This window comes from Dysidea avara, chromosome 6, assembly GCF_963678975.1.
Source record: "Dysidea avara chromosome 6, odDysAvar1.4, whole genome shotgun sequence".
In the NCBI taxonomy this organism is placed as follows: Eukaryota; Metazoa; Porifera; class Demospongiae; order Dictyoceratida; family Dysideidae; genus Dysidea; species Dysidea avara.
This window is the reverse complement of record NC_089277.1, coordinates 39,255,211-39,272,037: the sequence shown is the minus strand read 5'-3', so window position 1 is coordinate 39,272,037 and position 16,827 is coordinate 39,255,211. Positions and strand designations below refer to the sequence as shown.

At 40.1% G+C, this 16,827-nt stretch overlaps 2 protein-coding genes across 2 annotated transcripts in view; one reads left to right on the top strand and one right to left on the bottom strand.

Annotated features, from left to right (window-relative positions):
- The window catches only part of LOC136258983 (synaptotagmin-like protein 2), a 38,982-nt gene extending 32,596 nt beyond the window's left edge, over positions 1-6,386 (top strand). The window contains exons 21-22 of the mRNA XM_066052377.1: positions 4,432-4,598; positions 5,897-6,386. Coding sequence (XP_065908449.1) covers positions 4,432-4,598; positions 5,897-6,245 — 516 coding nt within the window. The 3' untranslated portion in view covers positions 6,246-6,386. The remainder of the gene's footprint in view (positions 1-4,431; positions 4,599-5,896) is intronic.
- Positions 6,387-6,760: 374 nt separating this feature from the next.
- Positions 6,761-14,997, bottom strand: LOC136258984 (dynein light chain Tctex-type 1-like). Its single transcript, XM_066052378.1, has 4 exons — positions 14,851-14,997; positions 13,812-13,935; positions 12,169-12,246; positions 6,761-6,919 (listed from the first exon to the last, which is right to left on the bottom strand). The coding sequence occupies exons 1-4, from the start codon at positions 14,917-14,919 to the stop codon at positions 6,849-6,851; spliced, it is 342 nt and encodes a 113-aa protein (XP_065908450.1). The 5' UTR covers positions 14,920-14,997; the 3' UTR covers positions 6,761-6,848.
- Between the last annotated feature and the right edge of the window lie 1,830 nt (positions 14,998-16,827).

The following is a 16,827-nucleotide window of genomic DNA, read 5'->3' as shown; positions in this document are numbered from 1 at the left end:
AAACGTCTTATTGATTATTAAGACAATATATAGTATACAAACAGGGGCCTAGACTCAGGGTTACCATACACTGATAGTCAGAGTGATCAGTGCAGGAGCCCAGGGGTGAAAATAACGGTCGGTCATTGGCCTTGCTACTGTGGCTGGTCAGTTTGCTTGCTGGCCGGTCAGTTTGCTTGCTGGCCGGTCAGTTTGCTTGCTGGCCGGTCAGTTTGCTTGCTGGCCGGTCAATTATCTGACCGAACGAAAAAAAGGCGTGCCCATGTGCTTGCATCATTAATTAAAATATCACCACGTTAGCAGTACCGACACATACTATTAATGGCGAGCAGCAGAAAGACTCCGTGTGCTTTTAGTAGCAGCTCGAAGGCGAAGTGGATTAAGAGACGAGCGTCGAAAGAAACGTTTCTTAAGTGGCAACATACTTACGAGCGCAAACACCAGGCTCTGACATGGCTACGCGCTGATACAGATGAAGAGGACAGGGCAATGGTCTCAACACTTTGGTGTGAGGTTTGTCGAAGGTATGAGGGAAGGATATGTGGGAAAAAGAACTTTTCTAAGGCGTGGATTGATGGCTCCACCAATCACAGAACAAGCAACATTACTGACAATGCTTGTAGCGAGCGGCATAAATCAGCCATGGTGCTGTTATGCAGGGATCAGGCTAGAAGTAAGCACGAGCCGATTACAACTTATAGTCTTATTGCTCGGAGTCTTTTGTCTATGGTGCTAAGTCCAGCTGTCAGGGATCAAATGAAGAAGAAATTCGAAATTTCTTTTTTACTTGCTAAAGAGCACATTCCGTTTACAAAGTACCCATTATTCATGACCTAGAAGAGCAGCATGGAGTAGACTTGGGCTCTACTTACAAGAACAGGGATTCAGCTCCCAACTTCATTCATTTTATCGCTGAAAGCCAGAGGCAGTGTCTTTATGCTACACTGGGTTCGACTAACTTCTACAGTGTCCTGATGGATAGCTCCACTGATAAGGGACGAATTGAAGATGAACTGTTCGTGATCCTTTTTTGTGAAAGAAATGAAAAATTGATGGAGATGAGGACCACAGCAAGGTATTATTGTGTTATGGAGCCACAGAAAACAGATGCTGATGGATTGGTGGACTGTCTTTCTATAGCTTTAAAAGGTATGGGCATAGATGACTTGTTTGACAGTGAGACCATACTTGGTGTTGAAGGCTTTCCAGTTCTGGTTGGTTGTGGCACAGATGGTGCATCGGTCAATGTGGCTGAACAAAATGGCATGAAGGGGAAACTGCTGCTTTACCTTGGTTGCACTGGGCATGATGTTATACCCACCAGCTTGAACTTGCTAGCCGGGATGCTTTTTCTAGTCGGCTTTTCCGTGACATTGATGAAATGTTGCTGAGATTGTATTATTATATGAGAAATCCCTGAAAAAGTGTCGTGACCTGTCTGATCTTATTAGTGATCTTGAAGATGTATATGAATTTTCCGATGGAGGTAATTTACCTGTGCGAGTTAGTGGTAGCCGTTGGATTGCACACAAGCGGAAAGCTCTTCAGCGAGTAGTGGATAGATATGGGGCTTACCCGAATCACTTAACTACACTGACGGAGGACAAGACAATCAAGAGCACAGATAGACAACGTTTGAAGGGTTACTTACTTAGGTGGAGGCAAGCTCGAATGATCATTGGCTGTGCTCTATATACCGATGTGCTTAAACCTGCTTCCCTGCCTTTGCAAGACGACAACATCGATGTAGCACAAGGAATCAAGAACATTTTAAAATCTCATACCACTAACAATACAGGATGTGATGGAGTGGCCTGTAACAAAGTTAGTTTTAAGTAAGCTGAGTGATGAAGATGTAGGCAATGTCAAAGTTTATCAAGGATTTGAGCTGAATAATTTCAGTGATTCTATAATCAGGGTTTGCAGCGATTAAGCCCTGGCTGACTTGAAGTCACTGGATGATCACATGCGTTCTCCCTTAGAGTGGTAATTACTGATCTTTTTTAGACACTCAAAGCTGGCAGCTACAAGAAACTGAATCTGATGAAAACTCAGATGACCGCTTGAGTGAAATTAAGGGAGCTCTTGTAAACATTACTGACATTTTTCAGGCTCCTCTTGAAGCTAGGGGCATCAACATCACTGCCAGTCTTGATGAAGTTGAAGATATTGTTGAATATGCAAGAGCTTATTTCAGAATTGGATGTGATAGCTGTAAAACAATATGGTACCAGCTGAAGTCATCACCCGATTCTTCCAAGTGGCCTAATGTATTCTTGATCACAGATCTGCTGTTCAGCTTGCCATTGTCGACTGCTAAAGTTGAGTGTTATTTTTCCATTTTGAAAGTCATCAAAAATGAGAGACGAACAAGCCTGAGTTGCATTACACTTAATGATTTGTTGGAAATCAACACAGAAAGTCCCACTCCCAGCAATTTTTCTCCAGGCTCAGCAATTGACCTTTGGTGGAGTGATTGTCAGTCAAGAAGAAGGGTAAACCAAAAGCCGAGAAAGGAATATCGACAAAGACAGAAGACTACAGAAGGTAGTGACAGTGATGGTTCTGAAGTTGAGCTACTAGATATTGAGAATTGGGACAGCTGGTTTGACGATGATAATGAGCAAGAGGTTTAAGACTTTTTTTAATGTCATCATTGATTATTCTCAGTGACACTATATATGTGACCCAGTCTGACAAAACCGGGCTTATCGCCTATTTAAAAGTACCGAGAAATGCCGGTTTTAAGTATTTAGTGTGTTGTAGCTCGCCAATGGTTGAAGCTATGTGTACCAAATTTTCACACGTATTACACCAATTGCTTACCTTCCAGAGCATCCACTGTGCAAGTAGCCAACAACTAAGTTTCCTGCCATTTTAGATAGTTTTTAAACCAAGAGTATTAGGCGAGCTGCAAATTGGGTGGGAGGTGGGGGCCCTGGAAGGCGGCGGGTAAGATGGTGTTCAAAAATTGAAAAGGAAGGCCAAGGGATGAATTAGGCCAAGTTTAGAGCCATTGAGGTCTCAAAATTGGCTAAAATGAAAGGAAATTCACAGCAAAGATACTTGTTCAACACCACAGAGCTGTACAGCCACATACAGTCATTCCCAGGCTGACCAGAGCTCCATTAAGGCCCCACACCACACGTACGGATCGCCACTGGGCTCGGGAAAAGCAGCCAGCAAAACCAGACCACTCAGGTCTAGCTGATTTTAAATGTGGAATTAGATAGTTTATTCATGTAGCTGTGTGTCCTGGGTGAAAAATCAAATCTGCTGACATGGGCGATAAGACCGGTTTTCTCAGACTGGGTCACATATACGTTTCATGATTAATATGCTTTCAGGTGTAAATGAAGCTCATTGTTATAAATTTTAGTTTTGCTAAGTGCTGTTTTTGAACAATAATTTTTTTTGTACATCAACAAGTGTGAATATTATAAATATTACAACACAATAAAATACAATCAACTTTAATGAAGTATTTTCTGCAAGATGATTACATACATGTTGTTAAACAAAAAAAATACAAAGCATTCCAGACACAAGCACAGCTGCACACTAACTTTGAGATACACTGATAATACAAATGTTAAGAAGTAAAATATTGTGTTTAACTTACTGCTAAAATAAACCTCAGAGGGTCTAATATTCAAAAAATTCCTGGGGGGAGGGGGGCATGCCCCCAGACCCAGAATAGCACGGTGTGCCTTCCCTGTAGTGTTAGCCCCAGGCCTTACCACAAGGCTTGGCTACATCCAGCCTGGTGTCAGATTAAGTCACAGCATGTGTCAGATCAACTTCAGCAGTGACCAACCAAGTAGCTTTCTGGTCTGACAATTACCAGCCTGACATAAATTTGTTATTTTCACCCCTGGGAGCCCTGGCAATACTTATATTATTTAACTTGCAGTACAAAATTATAACTACACAGTAACAAGGTTCAGGTCAAGAGGTCCAATAGATCCCACTCCAGGGAAGGTCTAGAATTGAAATTTCTGTAAGAGCAGGAGATGGCAATACGAGCAGCCTGTTCAAACAGTGACCGGACAGTTTTTTTCGATGCACAACAAGCAATAGCCACTTGAGCAAGTGTTTCTGGCATTAAAGTTGTTTTGATGTGTATGTAGTGTTGTGCTTTCTTTCTTGAAAGTTATGATTTGTGATTGGCAGTAAATTTTCTTTCTGCTACATTGTAAGTAAGTGCCATAGCTCACATACCCTCTACTGTATGATCATGAAACACAGATGTTCTTCCCTCCTTGAGGAGTGATGGTATATAGCTTTTATTGATTAGAACTTTAGGCAATTAAAACTTTTGTAAAATTTTTAGGTGTCACACAAAGCTCCACTGCTCTAATAGAACAGTCACTGCTAAAGTATGACTTATGTGGTTTACCCCTGCTGTTAATGATGTTTATATCTTGCTAGATTGATGAAGACTTCCCATCCTACGTTGGTGACCTCAAGGTGATGTTACAATTTGCACCTTCACAAGACAAGAAGGCACAGAAGAAGGGTAAAGGATGTCTCAATGTATGGATACAACAAGCTAGGGAGTTACCCGAGGATCATAGTAGTGCTACATTTGTTCAGTGGTGAGTGTTAAAGGACCCTTTGGACACTATACATTTCACCCTCTGTAATAAGACCACTTCATTGTAATAACCGTGTTAGGTCCCAAACTGTTCACAATCTTGTGATTTATAGTACCATAATAGCTTTTGTGTTTTGTTGATTCCCCTATAGTATCTGTACTTATCTGGGCCCTTGTGCAATAGACCATGTTCTATTAATATATGTGACCGGATCTGCGAAAACAGGACATAATCGCCTATTTTTCGAATTCCTGTTTATTAAATATTTATACCACCATACCTGTTTCACTGCCCATACAAAAGTCTCAATAGTAGCAGTGAAATTTATCCTGTATTTCACTGGTAGCAGTGAAAAAGTTGTAATTGCAATTTCATTGGCTATAATTTATGTTAACAATGTAGCGCCAATTAGTGTTGACGCGTGTTTAGTAGCAACGCTAATGCACAGCATGCGCATATGCAGCGAGTATGGTATTAACTGGGAATAGCATGGGTATTGCAGTGAAATTTGGGATAAATACCACGAGTGTTGTATTGGAAATGGTAAATTTCCAATACAACAAGAGTGGTATTTATCCCAAATTTCACTGCTACCCATGCTATTACTAGTACTAATCTACTTAGCCAAGTGTACCCACTGGCATAGTTTAAATTTCATATGCCACTAACTTTGGGAGTTACAGCCCTACAAAGTAGCAACAACAGAAAAATCGATTTGTACAGCAAATAAATTACAGGCGCTTACAATAACAGTTGTAACTTACCAACGAATTGAGGTACGGAGCTAACATTTTCACCATTGTGTTCGCCATGAACAGGGGAATCAATTACTGGGTAAGTTTTTCCTTTACTCACTCTTCTTCACTGCATACAAAGGCGAAATTCGTGAAGAAAAATCGATCACGTACGATTGTTTTAATGTGACGTAAACAAATGTTCATAACTTACATATTCTTGGGTCTACTGCAACGAAACAAAGATTTTCCAACTCCTCTTGAGCAGGCGAATAAGATGATATCCAGGTTTTTATTGTTAGTCCCTCCCGTCACTAAGAAAGAGGCGTTCAAAAAATTTATGAAATTTTTTCAATAATACACAAGCATTTCACCAATTGTATTCAATGCTTTATACTGTAAATTTAGGCTTGTGCGATTATGTCCTGTTTTCTTAGATCCGGTCACATATCTTCTGATGTGATCCTCTACTGCCAATGTTATACATTATGAATGGCTCATGTATTCTATTTATAGCACTATATTGAATTTCATTCTATTTATAGCACATTAATTTTACTCTAGTGTTCTATTGCCCCGCAATAAGAGTGAACGTCACAAGTCAAATGTGATCCGTGATACAACCAATCCAAATTATAATGCCAAGTTCCAATTTGACAAAGTGACAGATGTGGAGTTATCATATGATAGAGTACTGGAGATCACAATATGGGAACCACATCGTAACACTAATGAATTTGTAGGTGGTATTAGACTTGGACCCAAGCCACAATCTGGTAGCAAAAATGAATGGATGGATAGTTACGGCACTGAGGTCAGCCAATGGGAGATGATGATGGCTCGTCCGGAGGAATGGGCTGATGAATGGCATCCTCTGAGATCATCAATGAAAGCTCGAGAAGTGTTATACTGAATGACCACACCAATTTTAGTACTATACAACTCACCCCTGTTCTGTCACCATAACTACATTACCCATCATCATACACTATGTTTTGTACATACTAATGACATCGTGTCTACATTGTGTGCTCATCAGTATATTATATTGTAACTAGTGGAGACCCGTGATCATTATCCCATATAATGTGGACCGATGATCTTGTAACAGTGGAGGTTCTGTCTGTTACGTAGATGAAGTTTTCTTCGTCTCAAAGTACAGATCACATTTCTCAGTCCATTTAAAAGTTGAGTGTGCCAATACTGAGGTATAATTCTATGGCTTGTGTCAGTACTGTGTAGCTACCTTGTACAAGTATCTAAGCATCACATTGAGTTGAGTCTGTTATTATACCAGCTTCACCTCATATCGTAAGTCAATTCATGAACACCACCCTGTGTCCAGGAAATAATCACCCAGGGTTGAATAGATGCCAGGCTTGTTTAAAAATGGATCCAAGCTCATTTAAAGCACAGGCTTTCGACTAGTATAGTACTGGTGGCACCATCATAGCCATCATCAATATATTACACACACATAGACACTTGATATATACACAATAGAGATATATTATGGTTATATAGCCAGTCCATATACACTAACTATACAATACATTGTCTTGTTCTCCCATCGGACTGTACAGCTACCTGTGTGTAACAAGGGGAGGTACAGACATGATGACATGTGTACACTAGCATGCCACATACAATACAATTATAGCAGAGGTACTTCTACAAGTGCTAGTTCCAATAGAAAAGTTGCATTTTACATCACGTATAATGTGATGCATTATGGGACACAACCATTTATGGTATCACAAAGTAAAACTTCTTACAAATAAGTTGAAAAAATTACTACGGATGTGTGTTTAAAACTGCATAATATTATTTCAAACAAGTTTTGCATGGATATAAGCATGTAGCCAAATCATCAGGCTTTGTTGTGAAAATGCCTGTGAATTGCTGTAATAAAATGGGACTTGAGACAGTTGATAGACAACAATTGGCACCACACCTGATGTCACTACAGTTGTTATCCATTGTATAGTGTCAAGAGATGACAAAACACAAGATGAGTTTCAGAATCCCGGGTAGCAGTGTGTTGAAGTGTCTGATCGATTTGCTCTTTATTAACTTGTGTGAAAAACTTCTTTGGTTAGAATTGGATGACACCTTATTATGAAGAACAAAACCCAACTTGATATGTAGCTTCACTAACAGGTATCTTTAATGGTCCCTATTAACAGTGCTTCCCTTACTATCAATGACCATAAGTTAGTTGTATGGTTTAGTTGTAGTCTAGTTGTAGGTTAGTGACTTGGCTATACAAAATTATATGTAATTATATTAATAAACAAGAATGCAGTTGTAATGCTTGTGAAGACGTGTCTGTAATAATTTGAACACATTTCTATTAGGGCTGGAACATACTGTGATTAAACCCAGCAAGTGTAGTGGCAGAGTACCAGCATGGCTCGAGTGCTGCTCTCTTGGCTAGTAATGTTCATCGACTGATGCTGCCTTGCAGGTGTTTCATAATTACTAGCCTGCCTTAGGCTTCCATGATCTAGATTATGTCTGCCACAAAAGCATTGATGTCTTGTCAGGTCTCCAGAATGCCTAAAAGTACGTCACATGTACAAGTAAAAGTATGAGTTAGAGAGGGTCTGTTAACAGCACAGGTTACCCCCAACATCATCAGAAAAAATGGATCTGGTCGCAAATTGTTGAACATTGCAGTCTATCTTGAGCAATCTTCCTCAATCCCAAGTGTCCTTACATCCATCACTGCCAGATCTCTCCGGGCCATGTCTTGGGTGTGCCAATAATATCAGCCATGTTCTCAGTCATTCTAAACCGACTAGCCAGTCCCTTTGATGTTATTCTTTCCTAGTTCTAGATACCCGGATACAAAGCCTTCTATACATCTAATACTAGGACTCTTCACCACCCATGTCACTGATCTAGACAATAAAGTAGACATCACTATAGCACGATACACACCTCTCTTAATCTGCACACCGAGAGCCCTGTTATCAAAGATGGAGGACCTCAAACATCCAATGCTCTTGCAGCCTTGCCCAATCATACACTAACTTCATTGACAATTTCACTTACATGGGGTGCACGTATAGCATATCAGAGATGCCATGAGCTGCAGTACGAGCAGTTTGGCTCAGTGCAAGGCTTGCTAGATGCCATGAGAGAATATCAAAGTATGGCCCCACAGAAGTAAACAATGGAATCTATTCTCTGGAACAAAGTGCTGGTAGAGTTTCAACAAGAGCTAAAGGAGATTCCAGATGATGGATCTGTCCTGGTTTGATTGCAGAAGCTGCTGTAGCTGAGAGGAAGCAGAGAAGCAGCATGGGACGGAAAACTCAGAGTGACATAACTCCACGGAGAGGGGTGAAAGATAGGACCACCTGAAATGGTCATGAAGAATCTGACATGTTACAAGCATCAGAACAAAGGACACATTGCAAGGTATTGCTGTCAGGTACCTCAGAGATGACACAGTTGTATTAAGTGAGAGCCACAAATCAGGGAATCTGAATGACAGCCAAGAGCTGAGACAGCAGAACTTTTATGGTATAGAGTTGTTATGGAAGATAACTTTACACCTTGTCTATCTGGTCCGGCTAATATTATAGGTGATAAGGTGAGAACCCGAGCCCTTGGCTCTCAAGTGACAATTGTTCAAAGACAGCTATTATCATTGGAGAAATGCAAGTGATCGATGGACACTTGTCTCAAGCCCTTGAAATATCTCCCAACAGGAGCATCTGGGCAAAACCTTAATTAAAGGTAAGGGAATTGTATTTGATGAATATCCTAGTTGAATATCCTAGTTGAATATCCTAGTTGAATCAACAGGAAAACATGTGACATTCCATGATATGTAAAAGGAACCTTTGTGGTCAGGAGAGCTTCAGGATTGCGTTGTTGATGGGAACCAATACCTTAGTGGCACATGGATTGACACTGGCTGTATTGAACCCCTTACTCATTGCCACTGATGTTGGTACGAAAGAAGTTAAGAGGGCTACAGACCGATACCCCATTCCACAGATCGATGAACTGATTGATACGGTGGGTAAGAGGAAAGCTAAGATTTCTCATCATTTGATTTGTTGAAGGAATATCATCAGGTATGTATGGAACAAGATTCAAAGATCAAGACTGTATTCATGTGTCACTTGGGACAAAAGCATTCCCTTTGAACTGACTAATATACCTGTGAATTATGGGAAAATATTTGGAGGTAAGGATTGGGATTTTGTATTTGTCTATTTGGATGACATTTTAATGGCATCCCAGTCTATAGCATCTGCTCCATGTGGAGAAGGTTGCCACTAGGATATGAGAAGCCACAATCTTAGGAGAGTTGCCATTGAGCAAGTTGACATACATTGACATCTTTTGGTGTTCAACCTAATGACCTGAATGTTAAGGCTTCCCAACTCCCAGTATTGTGAAGAAGATCAGAAGTTTTGTTGGTAAACTTGGTATGGCAAATTTCTACAGGCGCCACATCCCTAAGATGGCTACTCTCTTTCACCCATTGACAGAGTTGCTAAGACATGACAAAGAGACCGGTACACCAGTACTGTTTTTCTGGACCGAGGACTGCCAGAAAGGTATAAAGGAGTCACTTACCTCAGCACCAGTATTACATGCTCCAGAATGGGACAAGGAATTTTCCTATGGACTGACACCAGGTTAACTGGTTTTGGCGGAGTGTTAGAACAGAGAGAAGATGGGAAGAGAGTACCAATAGTTTATGCAAGTCGGATGACTACATTAGCAGAGAAAAAATATGAATTGGAAGTGACCACACTGGTACACGCACTAGAACATTTTGAAGCATATCTTCTAGGCAATCTCTCTATACCTATCATAAGGCTTTGGTTCAATCGTATTTACCATACCTGTAGAGTCAGCAGAAGGGAATGTTGACGAGATGGTACCTCAGACTAGTCCATTTCCTACCAACACTCAGACTGGAGGATCAGCCAATGTGGTAGCTGATGCAATATCAAGAGCACCAGTGAATAGTGATGCAATTGGGGAATCAGCATGAACAGTGTTAATGGTTCAAGATCAGAGTGATCCAACCTTTAAGGAGGAACAAGGTAAGGATTAAGAGCTAATGTATTTAATTGACTATCCAAGAGCTAAGAAGTTACCTGACGATGCAGTGGTGGCAAAGCAGGGAGTAGAACAAGCATGAAAAGGCTACCTCGTGATTGATGCCTCATGGTGTGTTGTACAAGGGATTAGAACAATTGCCACTTCAGGGGTCATTCCCACACTGATGGTCTAATTGAATGTTTTAATAGAATACTGAAACAAATGCTGTCTACTCTAGCTGGAAAGAGAGGGCACGATTGGGATGATCTGTTTGGATCTGTGCTATTGGTATACCACACCTCACTCTGTAACTGGAGAGGCACCTGGTTTATGGAAGAGATGCCAGACTGCCTTCAGCACTCAGTTTCTGTCAACTAGTAGCGAAGTATCCTGTAGTAGCATTCGAGTTTGCTAAGGAATTTGTGGAGGAGATGGAACAAGTCAGAAACACTGTTAAGAAGAACATACAATAAGGTCAAGCTGAGCAAAAGAGGTACTACAACAGTAGGGTCAGGGATAGTGAGTTAACTGAGTGAGATCATGCTGAAGGTTCGGCCTCAATTTAGATTGGATCGTTCTTAAGGATCAAGTCACTATCTGCAACCAATGCGGTGATTGTGCTAGAAGGGAGTAAATCCACTGAACCTTGGAATGTGTCATGACAGCATTTGTCAAAGTGTACACAATGAACACAAGTCAACCTTGGATAGGGCACACTAATAGGCTCTGTTGTTGAGTAAAGATTAAGAAGAGGACAATACCACAGGAGAATTACCAGCAGGAAGATTCTTCTCAACAGTGTAGTACAGCGATGTCAATCAGTGATGTTCCTTTCTGGGCGAGTGATCAAGAAGCTAGCTCATTACATGAAGATAGGCCTACTGTACCATCTATAAAGAGGAGGGGGGGGTTGTACAGAGTTTCAAATAACAGTACAATTTAGCCAAACTACCAGACAGAATTGACTTTGGGTGGCCACGTTTACTGTACATTACAATACTGGTGCTCAGTAAATCATTTGACAGTTTTAAACACAGCCACTCAAATATTTCCAACTCATATTTTGAACTCTGCCTGGGATCACGAGAGTGGGGCATGTGAGCAAGTGTGAGAGAACTGAAAAATCTACAGTAGTTGTAATAGGCCAGTTATTGTAACATAGTGTACTTGCATGTTGTGGCATGACACATATTATGGTCTCACACTTTGTTGCAGCTGTAGCACTGGCTCTAGTACAACTGCTTAGGCTACAAATATAGTTGAAACAAAGAAGCACATGGCTTTAGACTGATTACATGCCAGTATCCATAGTTATGATGCTTTAGAGGGGGTAAAACTACAGGTATATTCAAAGGTTGCAAAACCTCTGAAGGTACCAAAGCTTCCAAAGCTTTGCCCCAGTCTCAATTTCTATGGAGTTTTATTTTGTGATACCATATATTATGGGATTGTTCTGCAACGCATGACAATCACACAACTTCACTATAAACTATATATTAAGATGCATGAATTTGTTTGGATCAATGAAGCCATTACTCCAATAGAATATACATCTACTGTTGACAAAATACTCTGCTGCCGCCGCCGCATAATTCTGATGTACTAACTGTAATGCGTGTTGTAACCCCATTGGTTTTTGGGGAACTCAATTTACCAAACCCTACCACTGTTATATTGACATACACACAAACTACACTACATACTGACACACTCAGTACATACTACACACACTGACAGACAACTACTACATATCATATACCTACCATCACTAGTGTTGTCCCAGAAACAAGAGCTAGCAGTGTGCAGCCCCGCCCCATTCCTCTGCATGATCACACAAGTCACTACAAGTGATCACATCTTCATTATAAATATTATGACACACACATATTAATTGTAGAGCCGTAGGTCTCAAAACATATTCTTAATAGAACATAGAACAGTCTTTTGCATAATAGACTGAGCGGCTACTGTGTTGTATTATAGCCAATACACAATGTGTGTTCTACAATGTGATCATCCCAAGGTATACACTATATACATGTTGGGGTACTAATGAAGTAATGTGTTACACTAGAGTTCTTCATTATCAAAAGTGAAGATTCCAAACCGGAAGTCAACTATATAAACACTCTGGGTGAAATTGGTGATAAATGTTCGAGCTACCATAAATGCACATTATGTCAACTCGGACACATCAATACCTGACTATGATAGTGGACAAAAGAATGTTAAGAAGTATATCCCACCAGAGACCAACAAGAAGGTATCGAAACACAACCACATTGCCCAAACATCAGGTTACCACAGGATATAGTTGAGATGTACCCATAGTCCCATATGTGTAACAATTTTAGATACTCAGTAATCCTGCTACTTCACTTGTCCCAAACTGTGATGTTTTCTGTAGTAAAGTTCTGGAGGGTTTGTTTGGGATTTTATGCATTCATCAATATCAACATCACAGGTTTTCTTGGTGCCAGTTGCATAACAAGCGACCAATTTGCCAAGACAGAATAGTATTACAGCCCTACTGTCCTGACCTGTGTTGAGTTGTTAACGAGAAAACAGTCAATGGCATACAAGCTCACATTATAAGGTGCGTAAACTTTATGGCCTCGACAGGTGGAAGATTTCGCTGTACTTGTAACCAGCAAATTAGTGTTTGTTGTTTACAGCTGGGTCAGTTGCCACCTACACTAATTGGAGGCTGGACTGGGTAGGGATGCTGGAGAGCAGTAAACAATAGCGTAAGAAAATTCAGGTTCAAAGGTGAAATATGGTGTTTCAAAACGGTTGTGCAAATTTCCTGAAGAAACAGAAAGTGTAGCATTGTTTCTTTGCTGCTGTTTACACCACTTGTAGCAGGTAGAGTGTAGTAGGCTAGCTAGATATTCACTGCTTCGCTGTATATTTCCACTGCTTCGATAAAACTTCAGAAAACAGGCACTACTTTGTGCTATTGTTTAGCTCAAGCTGAGCAGTACTGTAGCTTAAAATTTATTTCAATGTATCACACATTTCTTTGGTTGTGTAAATGCGGTGACGAGAAGTTGGCTAATAGTACTGCTGTTGAATTATTAGCTGGTGCGTATCTGCCATTGTCACCTGTCGCAAACAATATTTCTCCCAGTACCCACAGACACGCTGTGTTCTTGTTCAGTACACAACGCAACACAATAAACAATGTAAAAGGAATGTCCATGCCTTTGAACCGGCCTTCAAACAAGCAAGAGAAAGCCAAACAGCCACTCAACAAATTTCCCAATGTAAAGTACCGTAAAGGAACGCATACATTATCTATGATTCCACCCATTAGCTATTGATCAACATGTCATTGTACAACACCACATACACACACACACACACACACACACGCACTACACTACACACACACACAGTTACTCACCAATATACTTGAAAGGCTTGGCTAGTTTAGTTAACTGGTTGAGACATTGTTCCACTACAGCTGAAGTCCACTGGTTGACTTTATTGTGTTGGTAGTTGTTAGTACCCAATACTCCCTCCACCGACTAGGGTGGAATATCTTGTGTAATATGTATTGTGTGTGTGTGTGTGTGTGTGTGTGTGTGTGCGCGTAGCACGTAGTGTGTATGTATACATGTACACAGGTCTTGTATAAACACTTGGTCCTATTTAGTCACTGAATTACCTAGCGCAGACAAATGTTTACGACAGTTGTATGTAGTGCCACACTAAACTTATAAACAAAAAATATGTTGAAAGCACAGACGTGTGAAGTTGATTCTAAGAGAACACACAAATGTTGGACTTATACAAATGAAAATGCCAGCATTTATATTTTCAAGGTAAGTAGCTGTGGGAAACAAATAATTGCCAGGGTAATATAATGCAGTATGGTACATCAATGAAATATTGACTGTCAAAAACCCAACCAATCTACATAGGGATTATGCCAACACAGATGTTAATGATGTTGTGGAGTGACTTATGGCTCAGCTATGCTGAGGACCTGTATCACACCAACATTCCCTGGGTGTAAAATAAAGTGACTTCACAATAGATTTACATGTGGGTTGAAAAATTACAATCACATCTCCAATCATCAGCAAACTGTTTGTTGGCTTTCTTCTACACTGCTGGTTCAGCACTGACAGTAATTATTTCAATGTCATCAAAATTGTCTTATTAGACTAAAGCCTCTACAATGTCAGCATTATAGTAACGGCCTATACATTAAATGTTTATGCATTTTACACTACATCATCATACCATGGCGTGCATTAATTAGAATATCATACAAAAATGCCTTTTCGTTTCCATTATTATGTTATCATTACAATTACGGGTGAGATTAGTGATCACCATTACACAAGAGAAGACCCTTAGTCGTTTAATATCCCGGCGTATTGAATGCTACACTGTTCTACATTACTAATCTTAACAACACGGGTTAGAATACTCACATCTTTAATAATCCCGCTAACTTCATCAACAGCAAACGAAGTCTCTTCACCAGTTTGGAAATCTTCCATCACTCGCCACGTAGTCAAGACAACTGGTAAACGCGCTAATTAGTCTCACGTGTGGTAGTGTTGTGCACGTGAGTAGCATCATGTTTATTAGTTTTACGGTGTAGAAAGTACACAAGAGTATATCTATAATTGCTAAAGTTATTACAAAACTGATCTAAGGAGGGAGAATTAACAACATAGAGGGGAATGGGTTCCAAAATTAATTACTGAGGGGAAAAGGAAAATCTACATCCCCCCTAACTCATCATCCTCTTATTATGACTCCCTATTTAGTACTCTTGCTGACATCTGTCACAACCCTGTAGCTAAAGTCTTTGAGCAGGCTGTAGGACCAGGTGTCCTACAGACCTTCAGCACTTGTGCTGTAAAGCATTAATAAATAATAATAAAAAAAAAATATCGACAATGTCCACTTCCTCTTTCTCGGAGACTTCAACTTCACCGATATAGAATGGAATACCTTAACAGGTCAATCTCACGTATCTCAACAATTTTGTGATTTAGTTTTTGACATCGGTCTTGATCAATTCATAAATCTTCCAACAAATATCAAAGGCAACACCCTGGATTTGCTTTTAACCAACATGGATGATAGTATCGATTCTATAAAGGTTCATTTCGTCCCTTTACTTTTCCCGTCTGATCATTATAGCATAACTTTCAACTTGTCGTTTAGTAAACCACCTGTCAAACAAGTTACCTATTATTCTTACAATTACTCCAAAGGAGACTACCAAGGACTCGATGAACATTTGTCATATCACAACTTGAGTAGCTGTTTTCTGTCACACAATGTTGAATTCATTTGGGAAACATTAGAGCTGATTATATCCAATGCTATGAGACTATTCATTCCTTTTACCAAAATTCACTGTAATAACCAACCCTCCTGGTTCACTGCCAATATTAGACATCACATCAAGTGCCTGCGCACTCTCCGCCGCAGGTATAAGCAACATCCTACTAGACATCTCGAAGAGAAGATCAAATTATCTCAAGAGTCACTCCAAGAGGAAATTGCTAACAGTAAAACTAACTATGAGACATACCTCATCAGAGAGTATGCATCTCACTGCAACAACAATATTTTCAAGTATATCAGGAACCTCACCCAATCCAAGAACTTTCCTTCTGTTTTGCAGTTTGACAACGAAATCGCCGAATCTGACACTGATTCTGCTAACATGTTCAATCGCTACTTTCATTCAGTTTTCTCAGACTCATCTGATCTATCCAATGTTGATAACCGTTTAGAGCCTACTGATCACATTGATTTTATTTCAATCACAATAGAAGAAGTATATGACGCCCTTGTATCTTTGGACCCTACCAAAGCACCAGGCATTGACCTTATTTCTCCAAAAATTCTTCAGACATGTGCTCCAATTTTGTGCCAGCCGTTGCACCATCTTTTTTCTATGTCTCTCCAATATGCATACATCCCCTCGAGTTGGAAGATCCATAAGATTGTACCTATCTTCAAGGCTGGTGATAAAACTTCGGTAAAGAACTACAGACCCATCTCATTGCTTTCCAGCACATCAAAGGTACTTGAGCGATTAGTGTATAATAAAATAGTAAATCATCTGGTAACTCAAATTAATCCCTGCCAGTTTGGCTTTATAAAAGGAGCTTCCACCTTACAACAGCTTTTAACATTCTTTGACTTCTTGACCAACAGCCCAACACAAATTGATACTATATACCTGGATATACGTAAAGCCTTCGACACTGTTACACATGGAATCCTACTAAATCACCTCTGGTCTTTTGGCATTACTGGTACCCTGTGGTCGTGGTTTAAATGCTACATCACTGACCGAGTACAGCAGGTATCTATCAACAATACCTTATCTGACAGTGTACTCTCAGTTATATCTGGCGTCCCCCAGGGAAGTATTTTAGGTC

Bases quoted from the DNA above. Each gene is read 5' to 3' on its own strand.
- LOC136258984 (XM_066052378.1), bottom strand. From the start codon at position 14,919: ATGGAAGATTTCCAAACTGGTGAAGAGACTTCGTTTGCTGTTGATGAA. The intron at 13,936-14,850 runs GTGAGTATTCTA...ATTCCACCCTAG, and splicing joins TTAGCGGGATTATTAAAGAT to TCGGTGGAGGGAGTATTGGG. The intron at 6,920-12,168 runs GTAGGTATATGA...TGTTACACACAG, and splicing joins CTGGGACAACACTAGTGATG to GTAGCTGTACAGTCCGATGG.